This window comes from Dromiciops gliroides, chromosome 6, assembly GCF_019393635.1.
Source record: "Dromiciops gliroides isolate mDroGli1 chromosome 6, mDroGli1.pri, whole genome shotgun sequence".
NCBI lineage: Eukaryota > Metazoa > Chordata > Mammalia > Microbiotheria > Microbiotheriidae > Dromiciops > Dromiciops gliroides.
In genome coordinates this window covers 87,698,956-87,716,413 of record NC_057866.1, presented here as the reverse complement: position 1 = coordinate 87,716,413, position 17,458 = coordinate 87,698,956, and the positions used below count along the sequence as shown (strand labels likewise).

General features: G+C 35.8%; 1 protein-coding gene and 1 pseudogene across 7 annotated transcripts in view; both read left to right on the top strand.

The window, feature by feature from the left end:
• JAKMIP1 (janus kinase and microtubule interacting protein 1) overlaps positions 1–17,458 on the top strand; it is a 249,332-nt gene that overhangs the window by 146,562 nt on the left and 85,312 nt on the right. For all 7 annotated transcript variants that reach the window (XM_043969801.1, XM_043969803.1, XM_043969798.1 and 4 more), the window contains 4 exons: positions 8,254–8,463; positions 10,385–10,504; positions 13,720–13,866; positions 15,507–15,647. In XM_043969801.1, the coding sequence (XP_043825736.1) occupies positions 8,254–8,463; positions 10,385–10,504; positions 13,720–13,866; positions 15,507–15,647 (618 nt within the window). The remainder of the gene's footprint in view (positions 1–8,253; positions 8,464–10,384; positions 10,505–13,719; positions 13,867–15,506; positions 15,648–17,458) is intronic.
• LOC122733125 lies at positions 1,750–1,836 on the top strand (annotated as a pseudogene).

The following is a 17,458-nucleotide window of genomic DNA, read 5'->3' as shown; positions in this document are numbered from 1 at the left end:
GTGTGACTTTGGGCAAGTCACTTAACCCCAATTTCCTCACACAAACAAACAAACAAACAAAATAATGTGGGGAACTATTCCTAGTTGCCCCCTTGCCTCAAATATCACAAATAAAGCAATAATACAGGAGTCAATAAGTGCCTTGGTCCCCATCTCTGATATTTTAGCGAGAGACTGTTTCCAAGATTAATATAAATTGCTGAAGGCAGTTGAACCTCAAGAGAATATGGCTTACGTGTTGCTTATACCTACCTTGTTGTTTAGTTGTTCCAGTCATGTCTGACACTTCTTAAGCCCTTTTGGGATTTTCTTGGCAAAGATATTATAGCAGTTTGCCATTTTCTTTTGTAGCTCATTTTACAGATGAGAACAACTGAAGCAAACAGAATTAAGTGACTTACCCAGGGTCACATGGCTAAGAAGTATCTGAGGTCATAGTTGAATTCATAAAAAGGAGTATTCCTGACTCTAGGACCAATGCTCTATCCACTGGACCACCTAGATGTCCCTACTTAGAAGTTTGCATAGGCCCAAAAATTGGGTATAGAAAAGGGGGTAATATTTTAGGAGTTTCACTATTGAGAAATGTTAGTAGCATTTTTTCAAGTCAACTCCAGAAGTATTTATTAAGCACCTACTATTTGCTGACACTGATACATACTAGGGACACAAAGGAAGTAGAAAAAACACCCTAACTTCAAAGGGTTCATGGTATAATGGGGGAGACAACATGTAAACAGCTTTGTGCAAACAAGTTATATATGGGATAAATTAGATATGATTTTTGAGAAGGGACCAGCCTTAAAGGGGAATAGGAACAGCTTCATGAAGGGGTGGGAGGAGAGGGGGTTTGGCTGAAATTTGGAGGAAGCCAGAAGGCAGAGATAGGAAGGAGATCATTCCAGCCATGAAAGAAAGTCAGTGAAAATGCATGGAATCAAGAGATGGAGTGACTTGTGGCAGGAAGAGCAACGAGGCCAGTGTCACTGGAGAATAGAGACAACCTCTACATAAGCATGAAATACAAATAGAAATGTATGAATTAATAACAACCATTTTATCTGGATATACTTTTATCAAATAATTTAAAAATCATAACTTAAAATGTTTGTCTTTTTGCCTTAGATGCCACCATACTACAAAGTGCTAAATTCAATGCTTGCCTGAAGGGATGAGCTCATTCCGTGAGCTTAGTGACATCTATTTTTCCACTCCTTTTAACTTGTCCCTTCTGGTATTTTTAATTGGCTTGTTATATTTTTATACACCAACTACAGTCTTTTTGGGAAGCAGATAATGATATAAATCCTTGTCAAATAAATCAAACTTTCATCTCTCTTTATAGAAACTTTTGGGTCCCAGGAACAGGCTCTGTAATTGCTGATGCAGCCATTCTCATTCCTGAGACAGGTACCTTCTAGAAGATGCAGCATTAGGAAGTTTGCTGCACAAGCACAACATATGGCAAATTGGAAGTCATTTGCAACTTTCAAATATATATTTTCTCTTTCAGGAGAGTTTTTTCTTCCAAGGAGTTTGAGAAATACTATTGACGTCTAAATTCTAAGGGGAAGAAAACTCAGATTAGAAAGGCAGAAGGAGAAGGGGAATAAATATTTATTAAGCACCCACTACATGCTAGGCACTGTGTTAAGTGCATAACAAATATTATCTCATTTAATCAAGAAAGAAAGAATAGGTTGCTTATTTTCCTAGGTAACCAGTATGTTTTTAGAAATGGATTATTCCGTGCTCGCTTTGGCAACACATATACTAAAATTAACATGGCCCCTGCACAAGGATGGCATGCAGATTCATGAAGCATTACATATTTTTAGGGGTAGCTGTGTGACGAAGTGGATAGAGCACCAGCCCTGGAGTCAGGAGGACCTGAGTTCAAATCCGGTCTTAGACACTTAACACTTATTAGCTGTGTGACCCTGGGCAAGTCACTTAACCCCAATTGCCTCACTTAAAAAAAAAAAAAAAAGGATTATTCCTTTGTTTCTACAATTGTGGCCAAATCTTCACTAGAAGAGATTTCTGGGATTCAAACAAAAATGATTTAATAATTCTTAGGCTAATGAATGATTTGAACAAATTTTGAGAGTGCTGACTGTTGATAGGAAGCATTGATGACTTCAGAAGTCCTAACTTCATTCGAACAATATGGTGATTACTGTTCTTGCCTTAGTTCATGGATCACTGAGAGCTTCCTAAGACTCAGATAAGCTAGGGGTATACAGCTGTGAAGTGTCAGAGGTGAGTTTGGAAGCTAGATCCTTCTGAATTCAATTATAACCCTGGATTCACTTTTTGCCATTGACTCTTGAGCAATAAAACTAGGTTTTTAAACATATTTATGGGTAATAACAAGTGACATAAGAAGTTGCATGTGTTAAGTAGTCTTAGTTTTATTAGTCTCTGGGGGCAATTTGCCTCATCTTCCCTTAAAAATAACATCTCATATATTTTTTTAAAAATCTTTTAATTTAATGATACTTCAGTCTTATTGGGACAAATTAACTCAAATCTAATAATATTATTTGTTATTGCAATAAATCAGTTATGCAAGAAAACAATATTTGCTGAAATCTAACAATATTACATATGTGCAGGAAATCAATTTGCTTCCTAGTAAAATTGCTTAAGAAAAGATAGAATTAAGGGGGGGGATCTCTCTCTAGTGATGCCATTTAATATAATTTGAATTTTTCTTATTTTAATATTTATTATTCAATTTGAAATTGTTTTACCATTAGATCTTGAATAGGTCTGATAGTTTCTTCCAAATAGATTTCTTGGGTGATGGTGTCAGATGAGCTCTAGATTTTGAGCCAACAGATTTGAATTGAAACCCTGCTTTTGAATCACTTGATCTGGGTGAGCAGGGACAAGTATTTAACCTTTTACAGCTGGAGTTCCCTTCTCTGTTAAAAGAGGAGAAATATCACCATTACCTATCTCACTTGGTTGTGAGAGCTTCATACACTTCAGAGCACTGTAGAAATGAGAGGGAGTGATATAAATACCCAAGGACCTCAGTATCAGATAATAAGAACAATAATGACGAATTTATAATTGAAACTTTTTGTCAGTATTTTCTAGACTACTTGAAAGAAAAGTAAGGAGAGAATCCTTGGAAGGGTCATAGATTTACATGAGAAATATCTAGTGACCTTTGATTATGTTCTGTCTTATATTCTCATAGAATCATAGAGTGTGAATGTGGGAAGGGGCCCTAGATATCATTTATAAGAGAAAACTGAGGCCCAGAGAAGGGAGGTGACTTGCCCAAAGTGACACAGGGAGTGGATAGAAATACATTAGTTGGCATTTCCCCAAAATACATTTCTCTGAAAGGCTTGTCTGGTTTCAGATTCCTATTGCTGGATAAAGTGTATTTCAGTGTTGACTTTTCTGTCGTATTCTGTCCTTTATCTTCTTCTTAAGTTCATGTCAAATGTCTATCATTTTCACCTTTTATATTTTGTATGTTGGATTATATTTGTAAAATATTTATTATGAATTTACTTTTTCCTAGAAAAGTTCAGTGAAATTTCTCTAAACTTAAATTTTATTTATTTTTTAAAAAATAATTCAGCTTTCTTCCTTCTACCTTCTTCCTCCCATTGGAAAATAGGAAAAAAGACTTTGTGAAAAAAACACGCATGGTCAAGCAAAAATTGCCACATTGGCCATGTCTGAAAGTGTTAAACATAAATTTCAGAATAGTATGTCTATATCTCCACCAATGAATCAATGGCTGTAGAACTTCCATGTTTGGGTTTTAATATCACAGTCTCTGATATGCAGTATAAGAAAGTATAGGGGCAGCTAGGTGGCGCTGTGGATAGAGCACTGGCCTTGGAGTCAGGAGGACCTGAGTTCAAACCTGGCCTCAGACACTTAACACTTACTAGCTGTGTGACCCTGGGCAAGTCACTTAACCCTCATTGCCCTGCAAATATATATATATATATATATATATATATATATATATATATATATATATATATATAAATGGCATTAGAGGAAAAAAAAATCCCATCCAACCATCCACCAGGACATCTGGGTCTCCTCAGAATGGATATATTTCTACCTCTTTTATCAATATTCCCATTTAACAGATGAGCAAGCTGAAGCTTGGAGGCTAAATCCTCTAACCACTGTTAAACAGCTTGTATGTGTCAAAGACTGGGTATAAGTCAAGGTCTTCCAAGCCCAACAGTGCTTTCTCTAAATCAAGGCTTCTTAAACTTTTCCACTCGCAACCCCTTTTTGCCTGAGTAATTTTTATGTGACCCCAGGTATATGGGCATATAAAGTAGGTATATATAACATTTCCTTATTGCCATAATATCGTGACCCCCATATTCACATGTGACCCCATACAGGGTCACAACCCACAGTTTAAGAAGCTTAACTCTAAATCACAATGTCCTTTTGCAAAGGAATTTTCTCATAATGACATAGTTTATATATATATTGCAGATATTTTTTTCTATTTTACAGATGAGGAAACTGAGGCTTATAAAGGTGAAGTGCTTTATTTTCATGTAATAGATAATAGGCTGTATGAGTTAGATGTAATAAAGAAATGATCCTCCATCCCCATCATTTTCAAAGGCTTGGCTTTGTTTCTGTTCTTATGTCTGAATGAGTTTCCCTAAAGAAAATTAAAAGTGAAAGCATTCCCTAAATCTGACTCCCTTAGGATTCCCCCAGAAGAAAATAAAATTTTATTTCCTGATTATATCTCCTTTCGATAAAGGCCAGTTTCCTTTCTAGCAGGATGAGAATGTAGCCTATGGCGTCATAGGGTTCTGGGTGGATTATCAGTTGCTAGGCCACTGTTTTCTTTCTTTGTCAGTTTACATTGTATTAGGAAGACAAGAAGGAGTTCAAATTTCCTCTAACATATTCAATTCACCTCATTTAGGGATAAGTAAACAAGTATGATGAAGTGAAAACCAGGGTAAGCTGGAAAAATAACCATATTTTTGAACTTCCTTTGATAGGAGGTAGTGTGGGACAGTGCAACTATAACTGGTTTCAGAGGCAGGGAACTTTGGATCAGTACCATTTCTGATACTACCTGGTTGATCTTTTACAAGTTACTCAATCTCTCTGAGCCTCACCTTCCCTATAATGGTCATTCAATTAGTGATAGAGATGCCACTCCAGCTCAATTCTCCTCATTCTTAGGCCAGAGAACTTTACCCACTGACTCCAGAAGCCAGATTTCTAGGTGGTGCAGTAGATAAAGCACCAGCCTTGGATTCAGGAGGACCTGAGTTCCAATCTGACCTCAGACACGTGACACTTTACTAGCTCTGTTACCCTGGGCAAGTCACTTAACCCTCATTGCCCCACTAAAAAAAAGATGCAACAACAGAAGCCAGATTTTGCGTGTGGACTGTCTTCACATTGATAGAGATGGGCAACACTGAGACTGGAGTCAGGAAGATCCGAGTTCAAATCTAGTATCAGACTAGTTATTTGACACTGGGCAAATCACTTAACCTCCCTCTGCCTCAGTTTACTCAACTATAAAGTGGGATTAATAATAGGACCTACATCCCAGAACAGTTGTGAGGATAAAAGGAGACAATATTTGCAAAGTACTTTTCATAGCACTTGGCACATAAGAGGGGCTCTATAAATACCTATTGACTTCCATAAAGTATAGACATTTTTTTTAATAAAGCAGAAGAACTTTGAATGGAGAATTTTAAATGTTGAATGAATCCTTTTTGTCTAGATTACCCAGATGGTCTGGGAATGGTACTAAAGAAGCCAAGGTCCTGGGCCAGGGGCAGTTAGGTAGCACAGTGGATATAGCACTGGCCCTGGATTTAGGAGGACCTGAGTTCAAATCCAGACTCAGACACTTGACACTTACTAGCTGTGTGACCCTGGGCAAGTCACTTAACGCTCATTGCTCTGCCCAAAAAAACAAACAACAACAGACTCTTCATAAGCCAATTAATTTTAGGCTTTTTATGGCCCATGCCACTGACCCAAATGGTAGAAATGTAGACTAATCACCACAAGAGGGTGCTGGTGAGAGCAGTTAAATCCATCCTACCTGGCGATTCAGTTTCAAGTATATGTTTTGTTAATGGTCTTTTAGTATCATTCTCTCTACAATATGCAAAGGGGTGTGTGTCTGTGTGTCTGTGTGTCTGTGTGTCTGAGATTTCATTGGTGAGGGGAAGTTATTTCCATTCAGAGCCTCATATAACAACAACAACAACAACAACCAACTATCATTTATATTGTTCATACTATGAACTATATAGTCTTATAGAGTCAATTGGGGTTCTAAGTGGTTAGACAGCTTGCTCAGGTGGTTACATATCATAAGGAATGTTAGCTCAGGCCCCCTCTCCTTTATGACACACTGTCTCTCATGCAAAAAAAACAACTGTGTACTATAAAGGGATGGATAAGGCAGATTGTATTGAACAAAACAGGCTTTCTAGCAATAATAATTATTAAAAGGGAAATATAGGCAGTTTAGTAGATATGTCCACAAAATCCCCACCAATAATAGGGCCATGTTTTATTAATTTATGTTGATACAATCATGGACTTTAAATCTGGAAGAGAAGTTAAGAGCTATTGCATCCAACCCCATCATTTTACAGACCAGGAGATCTGAAGAAGGGAAAGTATTTATAATAGTAACAGCTCACTTTTATGTAGCATTTTAGGCTTCAAACAACAACCCTGTAAAGTAGGAAGTGAAAGTTTTATCATTTCCACTTTACAGATAAGAAAACTAAAGCACAGTGGCAAAGTGAGTCACCCATATGTCACTTGCCCTCATAGCTGTAACTATAAAAGAGTTGAGTGTGGTGTGGTGAAGGTGAGATTTGAATTCATATCTCTTGACCCCAAGTCCAGCATGTCTGACTACTACTTCATGCTACATATTGGACAACATCATGTTTCTTTCCCAAGGTCACATATGTGGTGAGTAAGAGAGGGTAATCAAAAATTTGACTCCAAAGCCAAAGATCTTTCTATAACATCACAGACTGGGCAAACTGCATGTTAGAAGAACAAATAGTTAAATTATTGTCAAAGATCATCTGAAAAGTGTTAGCATTCTGTACACACTTTCCCCCACTCTACCACTATCATTGTGAGATCAGAAGGGGAGCTCTGAAGGCTCTTTGGAGTTTGGTTCTGGAAAACAACTCCCATGGAAGAAAATCTTCCTAAATCTGCTAAGCTAGTCTTATTTCAGTTGTGGGCATGACTACATGTCTCTTGTTCAAGGATCAGTCTATGTGCAGCAAGGCTCATTGCCAGAAATCTTGTATCTATAATAACAACTGTTATTTTGCCATTCTCTAGGTCTTTCTTGTAGACCACAGGAAGGGTTGTTCCTTCAATAACAATCTATTCACCTGAGTTTTAGTGGATCAATATCAGCCCCAGGGATGGGGTACCAATCAGAAGAGTTCTCTGTGTCCTTTCGATAAGAGGTTAGGTACAGTGCATGTTCAATTTAATGAGAAATATCCCCTTCTGGGAAAGGTCCATGCCCTGTTATCCCCTCAAATTGACTGAAGGAGACTTACTATGATCAGGAATTTCCTGATAAACTCTTGATCCACAGTGCCTAGAATGCTGGATCTGGAAGAATCCCCAAGTGCAAATCTGGACTTAGACATTGTGTGACCCTGGACAAGCCATTTGATCTCTTTCTGCCTCAGATTCCTCATCCATAAAATAAAGCTATGAATTGCACCGACTTCCTAGGGGGTATTTTGAGGACTAAATGAGATATATGTAAATCACTTTGGAAAACATAAAGTGCTAATAAATGCTATTATTATTATCATCATCATTAACCTCATCATTATCTCAAAGCTCAGAGAAAAATAATTTCTAAACAATGTCACTAAATTGTTTGCTATCCTTTTCATGAATGTTAGTTAATAATTCTGATAGAAATGTCTTTTAATTTGCCTTAAACACATATTTATAATAATCAAAGGTCTTTTTTTTTCTCAAATACTATACAGCTACTGAATGCTGGAGCTAGGAATCTAACTTTAGACTGCAGGTTCTTCTCAATATACAAGTGAAACCACTGTTGCTTCATGTTCCAAAAGCTCAAAAATATTAGCTTACTTAGCTCATCATGTACCTTTGTCCAGAACTAAGACACCAACCAAGGCACAAAAATGCCCTCTTTGTGATCACAACTCTAATCTGGTTTTCCTTCTTCCCTAGATGGATGAGATAAAAGGCAAAGACAGAGTGATCCTGGCCTTGGAAAAAGATCTGGGTGTGCAGGCAGGCCACACCCAAAAGTTACTTCTCCAGAAAGAGGCATTAGATGAACAGCTTGTACAAGTGAGAGAAGCTGAGCGTTACCACAGTAGCCCAAAGAAAGAACTTCCGGGGGGAATTGGAGACATCTCTGAATTGATGGGCTTCTCGGTAAGACTGTGTGGTCTGATGCAACTTGTTCATTCATCAAAGCTTTTTTTGGAAAAACAATTACATGTTATGTACAAGGAAATTGTGTGTGCGCACACACATGTGTGTTTGTGTGCTCATGTCTTTGTGTGTTTAGCAAATCATTGGGAGAACTTTGGGAGGTGGGAAGGAATAAACATTTATGTAGCACCTACTATGTTCCAGGCACTGTCCATTACATTTGTCATTAGACTTCTAATTCTTTCATTCATTCTTCCATTCATCCAACAAACATTTACTGAGCACCTAATAAGTCCAAGGCACCATACTAGGTGGTGGGGAAGATACAAAGATGAAGAAGACATGGCCCCTGCCCTCAACGAGCATACAGTTTATCTGGAGAAATAAGACAGGTATAAAAATAACTATAAAACAGATTAGTAATAGTGTGATAGTGGTAGTGATAACTCACATTTATATGGAACTTTACTGCTACAAAGTAATTTATTTAATTAATTCTTTTGATCCTTATAATTGGTCTGAAGTAGCTAGGTGGCATAGAATGGTAGACTTGGTTGGAATCGATGAAGAAGAAATGAAGAAAAAAGAATTTAATTAAGAACCTACTATGTTCTTGACATTGTGCTAAGTGCTTTACCAATAAATACCTCATTTGATCCTCGCAACAACTCTGGGAGGTAGTTGCTATTATTATCTCCTTTTAATAGTTGAGGAAACTGAGACAAGAAAACATTAGATAATTTGCCCAGGGTCACATACTTAGCAAGTATCTGAGGTTGGATTTGAATGCAGGCCTTCCTGACTTTATTTCTAGCACTCTATACATTGTATTCCCTAGCAGCCAACTCAATAACACCTTTGTTCAAAACCTCCCTCAGAAATTTATTAGCCATGTGTGTGACCTGGGGGGGTCACTGAACTGCTTTCAGCCTCAGTTTTCTCTACTATAAAGTGGGAATAATAAGAGCATCTACCTTATATATCTCTTCTAAGGATCAAGTGAGATAATAGTGGGGCACTTTGCAAACCTTAAAGTGCTATTTAAACATATATATATATATATATATATATATATATATATATAATATTTGATTATATATAGTATAAATTATATATACCTAATTATGTACTATACATTTTTGCATAATACTCATGATATATTTGTACATATACATACATGTGCATATTTATATAATGTACAATTACATATGTATATATACATATATAATACATATAATTATACATCACTAGGCAGTTCAAGGATTATTACTATTATTTTACAGTTAAGAAACCGGTGAAAGGAAGTGACTTGTCCAGAACACAAAATGAATAAATGGTGGAATCAGGCCTATTCCATCTCATATTAGATGATGTTAATTTCTTTGGGGAGGCTCAATGTGCCATGAGAGATCTGAGGAGGTAAAGATTACTTTTCTTTTGAAGCATTAGGAAAAAGGGAAACCTCATGGAAAAAGTGTTCCCTTAAAGGCTAGGTAGGATTTCAGCAGGGAGGAATATTTTGGGAACAGAGGAGGGGATAAGCCAAAGCTCACAGATGAGAAATTAAGAGATGATTTCAAGGAATGGAGAAGAGTACTTTTGGCAGGAGCAAAGTCTAAAAAGAGGCTGGAAAGGCAAATTTGGAGCCAGATTGTAGAAGGGACTTGAATACCAGACTAGGAAAATTTCATTTTATTCTTTAGGTTGTAATTGAAGAATTTAGAATGAGACTCCACACAAGTGGAGTTGTGCTTAAGAGAAGTGCCTCTGGTAGTGGAGTATATAGGATAGATTAGAGTAGGGGCAATAGGGAGGCCATTTTGAAGGCTAAACTCTAAGGGACTTTTTATCACTTTGAAATGTAGGGAATTTTCAGCACTTTTTTCTTCTTTAAAATCTGTTACTTTTTTTTTCCCTTTAGGAGCAGCATATGGATGAACGAGATGTGCGGAGGTTTCAACTAAAAATTGCTGAGCTCAATGCAGTAATTCGGAAGCTAGAAGATAGAAATACTCTGTTAGCAGATGAGAGAAATGAACTGGTAAATCAATTTCTGCCAACACAGATGGCATTTTACTGGGCACAAAATAAGGGTACTTAGGGGTAGTCCACTTTTCCTGGAAAACAGTTCAATGAAAATATGTTTATTATAAATCTTAGAACCATAGACTATTAGAATGCTAAATGACTTGGGAACATTATCAAACAAAGGCTAAATGACCACACCAAAAGACAATGTAGAGAAGAGTCTTATTGGTCCCTTTCATCTCTGAGAGTCTATAATTCCTTGAATAGTGAGCTTAGAATATTACAGTTGAAAGGAACTTGGGAACATAGGATATAGAGTGTTAAAACTAGAAGGGGCAGCTAGATGGCGCAGTGGGTAGAGTACCAGCCCTGGATTCAGGAGGACCGGAGTTCAAATGCGGACTCAGACACTTAACACCTACTAGCTGTGTAACCCTGGGCAAGTCACTTAACCCCAATTGCGTCACCAAAAAAAAAAATGGGCAGCTAGGTGGCACAGTGGATAAAGCACTGGCCCTGGATTCAGGAGGATCTGAGTTCAAATTTGGCCTCAAACACTTGACACTAGCTGTGTGACCCTGGGCAAGTCACTGAACCCTCATTGCCTTGCAAAAAACAAACAAACAAAAAAACTGGAATGGACTTTAAAGATGCCATCTAGTCCAGGGATTCTTAACCATTTTTTTTTGTATCATAGACTACTTTGGTGGTCTACCAAAGCCTTTATACCCCTCCTCAGAATAATGTTTTTAAATGCATAAACTGAAGGAAACCAATTATATCAAAATATAGCTAACAAAATATATACATTTTTAAAAAGGGCAAGTTCATAGATTCTGATTTTAAAATTCCTGTCTACCTCTCCTTATTTTGGAGATGGGGAGCTAAAGCTAAAATCGGTTCAGTGACCCAACAGATCCAGAATTAGGATAATAGCAGAGAATAATAATAGATCCAGATAGGACCTAGTAGTTGCACTGGGAGTGGGTTGAGAATTTTTCCTAAATACATTATACTTAGGTTGAAATGTTGTATACATATTTTAAGTAAGAATTATAGACTTAATTCTTTTTATTAATTCAATATTTCATTTTTTCCACAATTACCTGTAAAAGTAATTTTAACATTCTGAATTCCAAGTTCTCTCTCTTACTCCCTCCCCACTACCCACCTTATTTTTTTGTTTTGTTTTGTTTTTGCAGGGCAATGAGGGTAAAGTGACTTGGTCAGGGTCACACAGCTAGTAAGTGTCAAGTGTCTGAGGCCGGATTTGAACTCAGGTCCTCCTGAATCCAGGGCTGGTGCTTTATCCACTGCACCAACTAGCTGTCCCACACTACCTGCCTTATCAAGGAGGCAAGCAATTTGACATAGGTTTTACATGTGCAGTCATACAAAAAAATGTTTCCATGTAAGTCATGCTGTGAAAGAAAACACAGAAGTATCCTCATGGGGAAAGATGGCAAGCCTAGGTAATTAAGAAGCAAGCCAAAAAACAGTGAAAATGACTGACCTGGTCCTTCTTTAAATGGTGGTTTAAGGGAGGAATCACCAGTCAGAAGAGGGGGTCAGAGGGGCAAAGATATCACCAGGGTGAAAAGTCTAATGGGAGAGAGGGAAGAAAAGTCCAGAGAGTCTGCAACAAAATTTGTGTAATATAGTCAAAGTAGTTTTTAGGAAAAATATTATCTCTCTAAATGTGCACATAAATAAAAGAGAAAGCAAATAAATGATTTGAGCATACAACCCTAGAAAACCAACAGATTAAAAATCCACCATTAAACACCAAAACAGAAATCCTGGAAATCAAAGGATGGATTAACAAAATAGAAAATGAAAAACTCATTGAACTTTTAAATTAAAGTAGGAACTGGTTTTATGAAAAAAACACAACAATAAGAAAATTAATAAATCATTGGTTAATTTGATATAAAAAGAAAACCAAATTACCAATATAGAAAACAAAAAAGCTGAATTTAGAACCAATGAAGATTAAACTAAAACAATTTTGAGGAGTGATTTTCCCAATTATATGTCAATGAAACCAATAATCTAAAGGAAATAGATGAATATTTACAAAAAAATCCCACCTACATTGGTAAAATTAACAGAAGAGGAAATAGAACACTTAAATAATCCAATTTTAGAAAAGGAAACTGAACAAAAACATCAATGAGCTCCCTAAAAAACATTACCAGGACCAGATGGACTTACAAGCAAATTCAACAAGTAAATTTTCTTTTCTTTTCTTTTAATTTATAGAATAAAACATGCATTTCCATAAGAAAGTGCAATCAAAGATGATTGCACATGAAACTGCAAATCCACTATGAACAACTTGCTATTCCTTTCAAAATACATCAAAATTATCATGTAAATTTCTTTTTCTTATTTTCTTTCACCCCTATCCTAGAGATGGTACTAGGTGAATTCTATTTTAAAGAACAATTAGTTCCATTATTATATAAACCATTAGAAAAATAGATAAAGAAGGAATCCTATGAAATTTCTTCTGTAACACAAATATGAATTTAATACTTAGATCAGGGAGAGCAAAAACAGAGAAAGAAAACTATACACCGATTTCCCTAGTGGATATTGATGCAAAATGTTTAGATTAAATACTAGTAAGGATATTACAGTAATATATATCACAACGATCATACAATCTAGACTAGTCTGGATTTATACTTGGAATGGAGGGCTGGTTTAATGTTAGGAAAACTTTAAGTATAATTGACAAAAGTAATAAAAGAAACAAAAAAAGAGATGTGGTTATAGCAAGAGATGCAGAAAGAGCTTTTGATAAAATGCAATACCTATTCCAATTAAAATACTAGAAATCATAGGAAAAAATGGATCCTTTTAATAAACGATAAGTAGTATCTATTTAAAACCAAGAGCAAGCATTATATTTAGTGGGGATAAACTAGAAGATTTCCAATAAGATCAGGGATGAAGCAAGTATGTCTATTATCACCATTATTATTCAACATCGTACTAGAAATGCTAGCTATAACTGGGTGATTAGATAAGTCACTGTTTCTTGTCCTCTGTTTCACTCCTTATAAAATGAGTATGTAGAGATTGTCTCCAATAATCCGTCTACATCTCTAACAGTATGATTCTCTTAGTATTTCTCTTAGGAATTTTAAAAAAGCCTCTCAGTTTATGTCTTTAGGACTTAAATTTATTTGGTCATTTCTCTCCATTTGTTTAAAATCCTAGTTGAAACGTTCTCGTGAAACAGAAGTTCAGCTAAAGCCTCTTGTTGAAAAAAATAAGAGAATGATGAAGAAAAATGATGACTTGTTACAGAGTATACAAAGGATGGAAGAAAAAATTAAAAATCTCACAAGGGAAAATGTAGAAATGGTAAGTCCTTCAAAACATGTGGATAATTCCATTTCAAAAATATTTTTATGCACATTCCATGTTGAGAGTGCTAAGCATTTTGTGTAGGATTATTTTGTTCCCTCCCTCTTCCCACATCAAATCTTGCAGGGCTTAATCTACTTTTCTCCTTGTCCAAGAAGATTTTCATAAACATATTTTAAACTATGAAGAACTCTTCTTTCTCTTAAGTCCTGTGGTACATATAATGTCCTTTTCCATACAATTTAGTCATTGACTCTATATGACTGAGCATTGTTCTCTAATCATTTCATGAATGTAAGATGTTTATAGCTACACAACTTCAAACTCTTCAGATGTATGAAATGTATTTTACTCCCTCTGTGTCCTTTTCTGAATTGAGCTCACATAAAAGGTGTAATACATACCAAGCACATGTAAGATGTGTAGTAAATGGTTATTTTGTTACAAAACACTGTCTTCCATTCCTAGAGTACATAAATATTAAAACAGATGAATTTAGTATTATTATACAGGAGTTAGCTAGGTGGTACAGTGGATGAAGCACTGGGCTTAGAATCAGGAAGACTCATCTTTATGAGTTAAATTCCAGCCTCAGACATTTATTAGCTATGTGACTCCAGGCAAGTTACTTAACTCTCTTTGCCTCAGTTTCCTTATCTATAAAATGAACTGGAGAAGGAAATGCCAAGCCACTCCACTATCTTTGGAAAGAAAATCCCAAATGGGGTCTTGAAAAGTCAGACATGACTGAAACAACTGAACAAGAACAACAGAGAGGCAATATGGTTTAATAGAAAGAGTTTAAGAATTTGAGTTAAGAGACCTAACTTCAAGAGCTGAGTCCAATAATTACTAGCCTTGTGATTATACATGTTTCTTAATTTCTCTGAGCCTCAGTTTCCTCAAGTATCAAATGGAGACAATGATATTTAATACTACTTGCTTCTAGGGATTGGTGTGAGGATAATATTTTATAAACTATAGCATGTTGTATATACATATGTAATGGATAGAATGCTGGACATGGAGTCATGAAAACTTGACTTCAAATCTTGTGCTGACCTTTCCTATTTATGTAACCATGGGAAAGTAACTAAGCTTTTCTGAACTTCAGACAACTGTCTTAAGAGTGTGATTTATAGACATCTTGGGTTCATCATTAGTGAATAGTTTCTATTTCAACAGAATTATGGATATTATTTTTTTAGTTTTTAGTGAGGCAATTGGGGTTAAGTGACTTGCCCAGAGTCACACAGCTAGTAAGTGTTAAATGTCTGAGGCTGGATTTGAACTCAGGTACTCCTGACTCCAAGGCCAGTGCTCTATCTACCGCTCCACCTAGCTGCTCGAAATTATGGATTCTTAATGTATTGACACAAACACACAGAAATGCAAGCTATTATTATATATTCCTTAACTACCCTTTAATTTGCCAAGCTGCATTAAGTGATGTTGCTTCAAGGAGACTATCACCTATCAATGCAATTTTTTTTAGGACACAGATATAGTAACCTATTGAACCTAAAAAATTATAGGGACTTGTAGCAGTGAAATGAAAATCTTTGTAATGAAAGGCAATACCATAAGTCTAAAAGTTAAATCTGGTTCAATTTATATTTTTCTATTTTTTTTTTCAGAAAGAAAAGTTGTCTGCCCAGGCTTCTTTAAAACGTCACACTTCCTTGAATGATCTCAGCCTTACCCGAGATGAACAAGAAATTGAATTTTTGAGGCTTCAGGTCATGGAACAGCAGCTAGTTATCGATGATCTCTCCATGGTACTGACTACATTGCTGTTTCTTTGTAAAGTGATTCAAGAACTTTCATATTTGGAATCTAATGTGCTAGTAGAGCAGTTCTTAAACTTTTTGGTCTCAGGACCCTTTTATATTCTCAAAAGTTATTAATGACCTTTCTCCACCCCCTCCAAGAGGGTTTGTTTATGTGGGTTACATTCATTGATATTTACTATATCAGGAAATGAAATGTGTTAGTATTATCATAAAAATAGTTTTGACCTTTTGGATTTCCTAAAAGGATCGTGAGGATGACCTGGGGTTTCTGAACCACAATTTGAGAACTGCTGTGCTAGTAGAAAGTGAAAGTGAAACACTGGTTTTGGTGTTACATACCATTCTTAGGAACTAATGAAATCAGACCATTTGAGTGCACATTGTCCTTAGATTTTTCATAAAAGTAACACTAAATTCAGTATTATAATGGATCATTTCTACAATTTTTATAACTAAAGGATAACAGCAATATAGCTATGAAGATATGAAGATATTGAGTTCAAGTGTGAGCCTAGGCAACTCACTTTAGCTTTCAAGGCCCCAGGCAATTCTCAATGACAGAGATTCCTTTTATTTACTTAAAAAAATAAACAAAACTAATTTAACTTTTAATTTCCCCCCAATTACCTGTAAAGATTTTTTTTGAGTTCCAAATTTTCCTCCTCCCCCTTCCTTCCCCTCTCCCAAGGCCAGGAGGTAATTTGATATAGGTTATACATTACAATCATGTTAAACATATTTCCATATTCGTCTTGTTGTAAGAGAAGAATCAGAACAAAAGGAAAAATGCAAGAAAAAATAATAACAATAACAAAAAGCAACAACAAAAGTGAAAATAGTATGCTTCGAGTTGCATTCAGACTCCATAGTTATGACAGAGATTCTTAACTTGTAATCTGTATTTTTTTTAACATTTTGATAACTGTACTTTAATAAAACTGGTTTCCTTTGTACTCTGATGTATTTTGATTTATGCAATCGAAAGCATTATTCTGAGAATCTTATGTATTCTATGATTTCAAAAACATTATTCTGAGTCCATAGCTTTCACCAGATTGCCAGAAGCATCCATGACATCAATAAAGTTGAGAACCTCCTGATCTTGGATTTTACATTTTAGAATTTGTACTGGTCTGAATTAGTAGAGGCTATTTCTTCACCTCACAGTTCACTTTATCATTAAAATTGTAGGTCCTTATGACTTAATGATACCTAGGCCATAGCAGGAAAAACATCTTGTTTTCCTGTTTCTCTTATAATTTTTATTGAAATAGCATCTCTTTTCTCACTGTCAATGAGTCTATATCAGGGCTGTCAGGTGTAATGGAAAGATAACTAGATTTAGACTCAGGGGACCTGTGTTCAAATTCTGAACCTGACACCAGTGGAACCATGGGCAAGTCACTCCATTTTCCTAAGCTTTGATAAAATGGGGATATATATATATATATATATATATATATATATATATGATCTTTTTCAATGAGTTGTTATAAGGAGAGTGCTATATGAAACTGAAGCTTATTGTTGCTACTGAAGGTGGTCTTGTATAGTAAAATAGGGTACTGAACTTAGAGTTAGGAAGACCTGAGTTCAAATCCTGCCTCAAACACTTGCTAGCTCTGTGGGCAAGTTACTTAACTCCTCTTAACCTCAGTTTCCTCACTTATAAAGTGGAGATAATAATATTGCATGCCTTGTGAACTTATTTTGATGATAAAAAGAGGAAATACATGTACATTTCTTTGCAAACCTTAATGTACTATCTTAGTGGTAACTATTATTATTAAAATAGA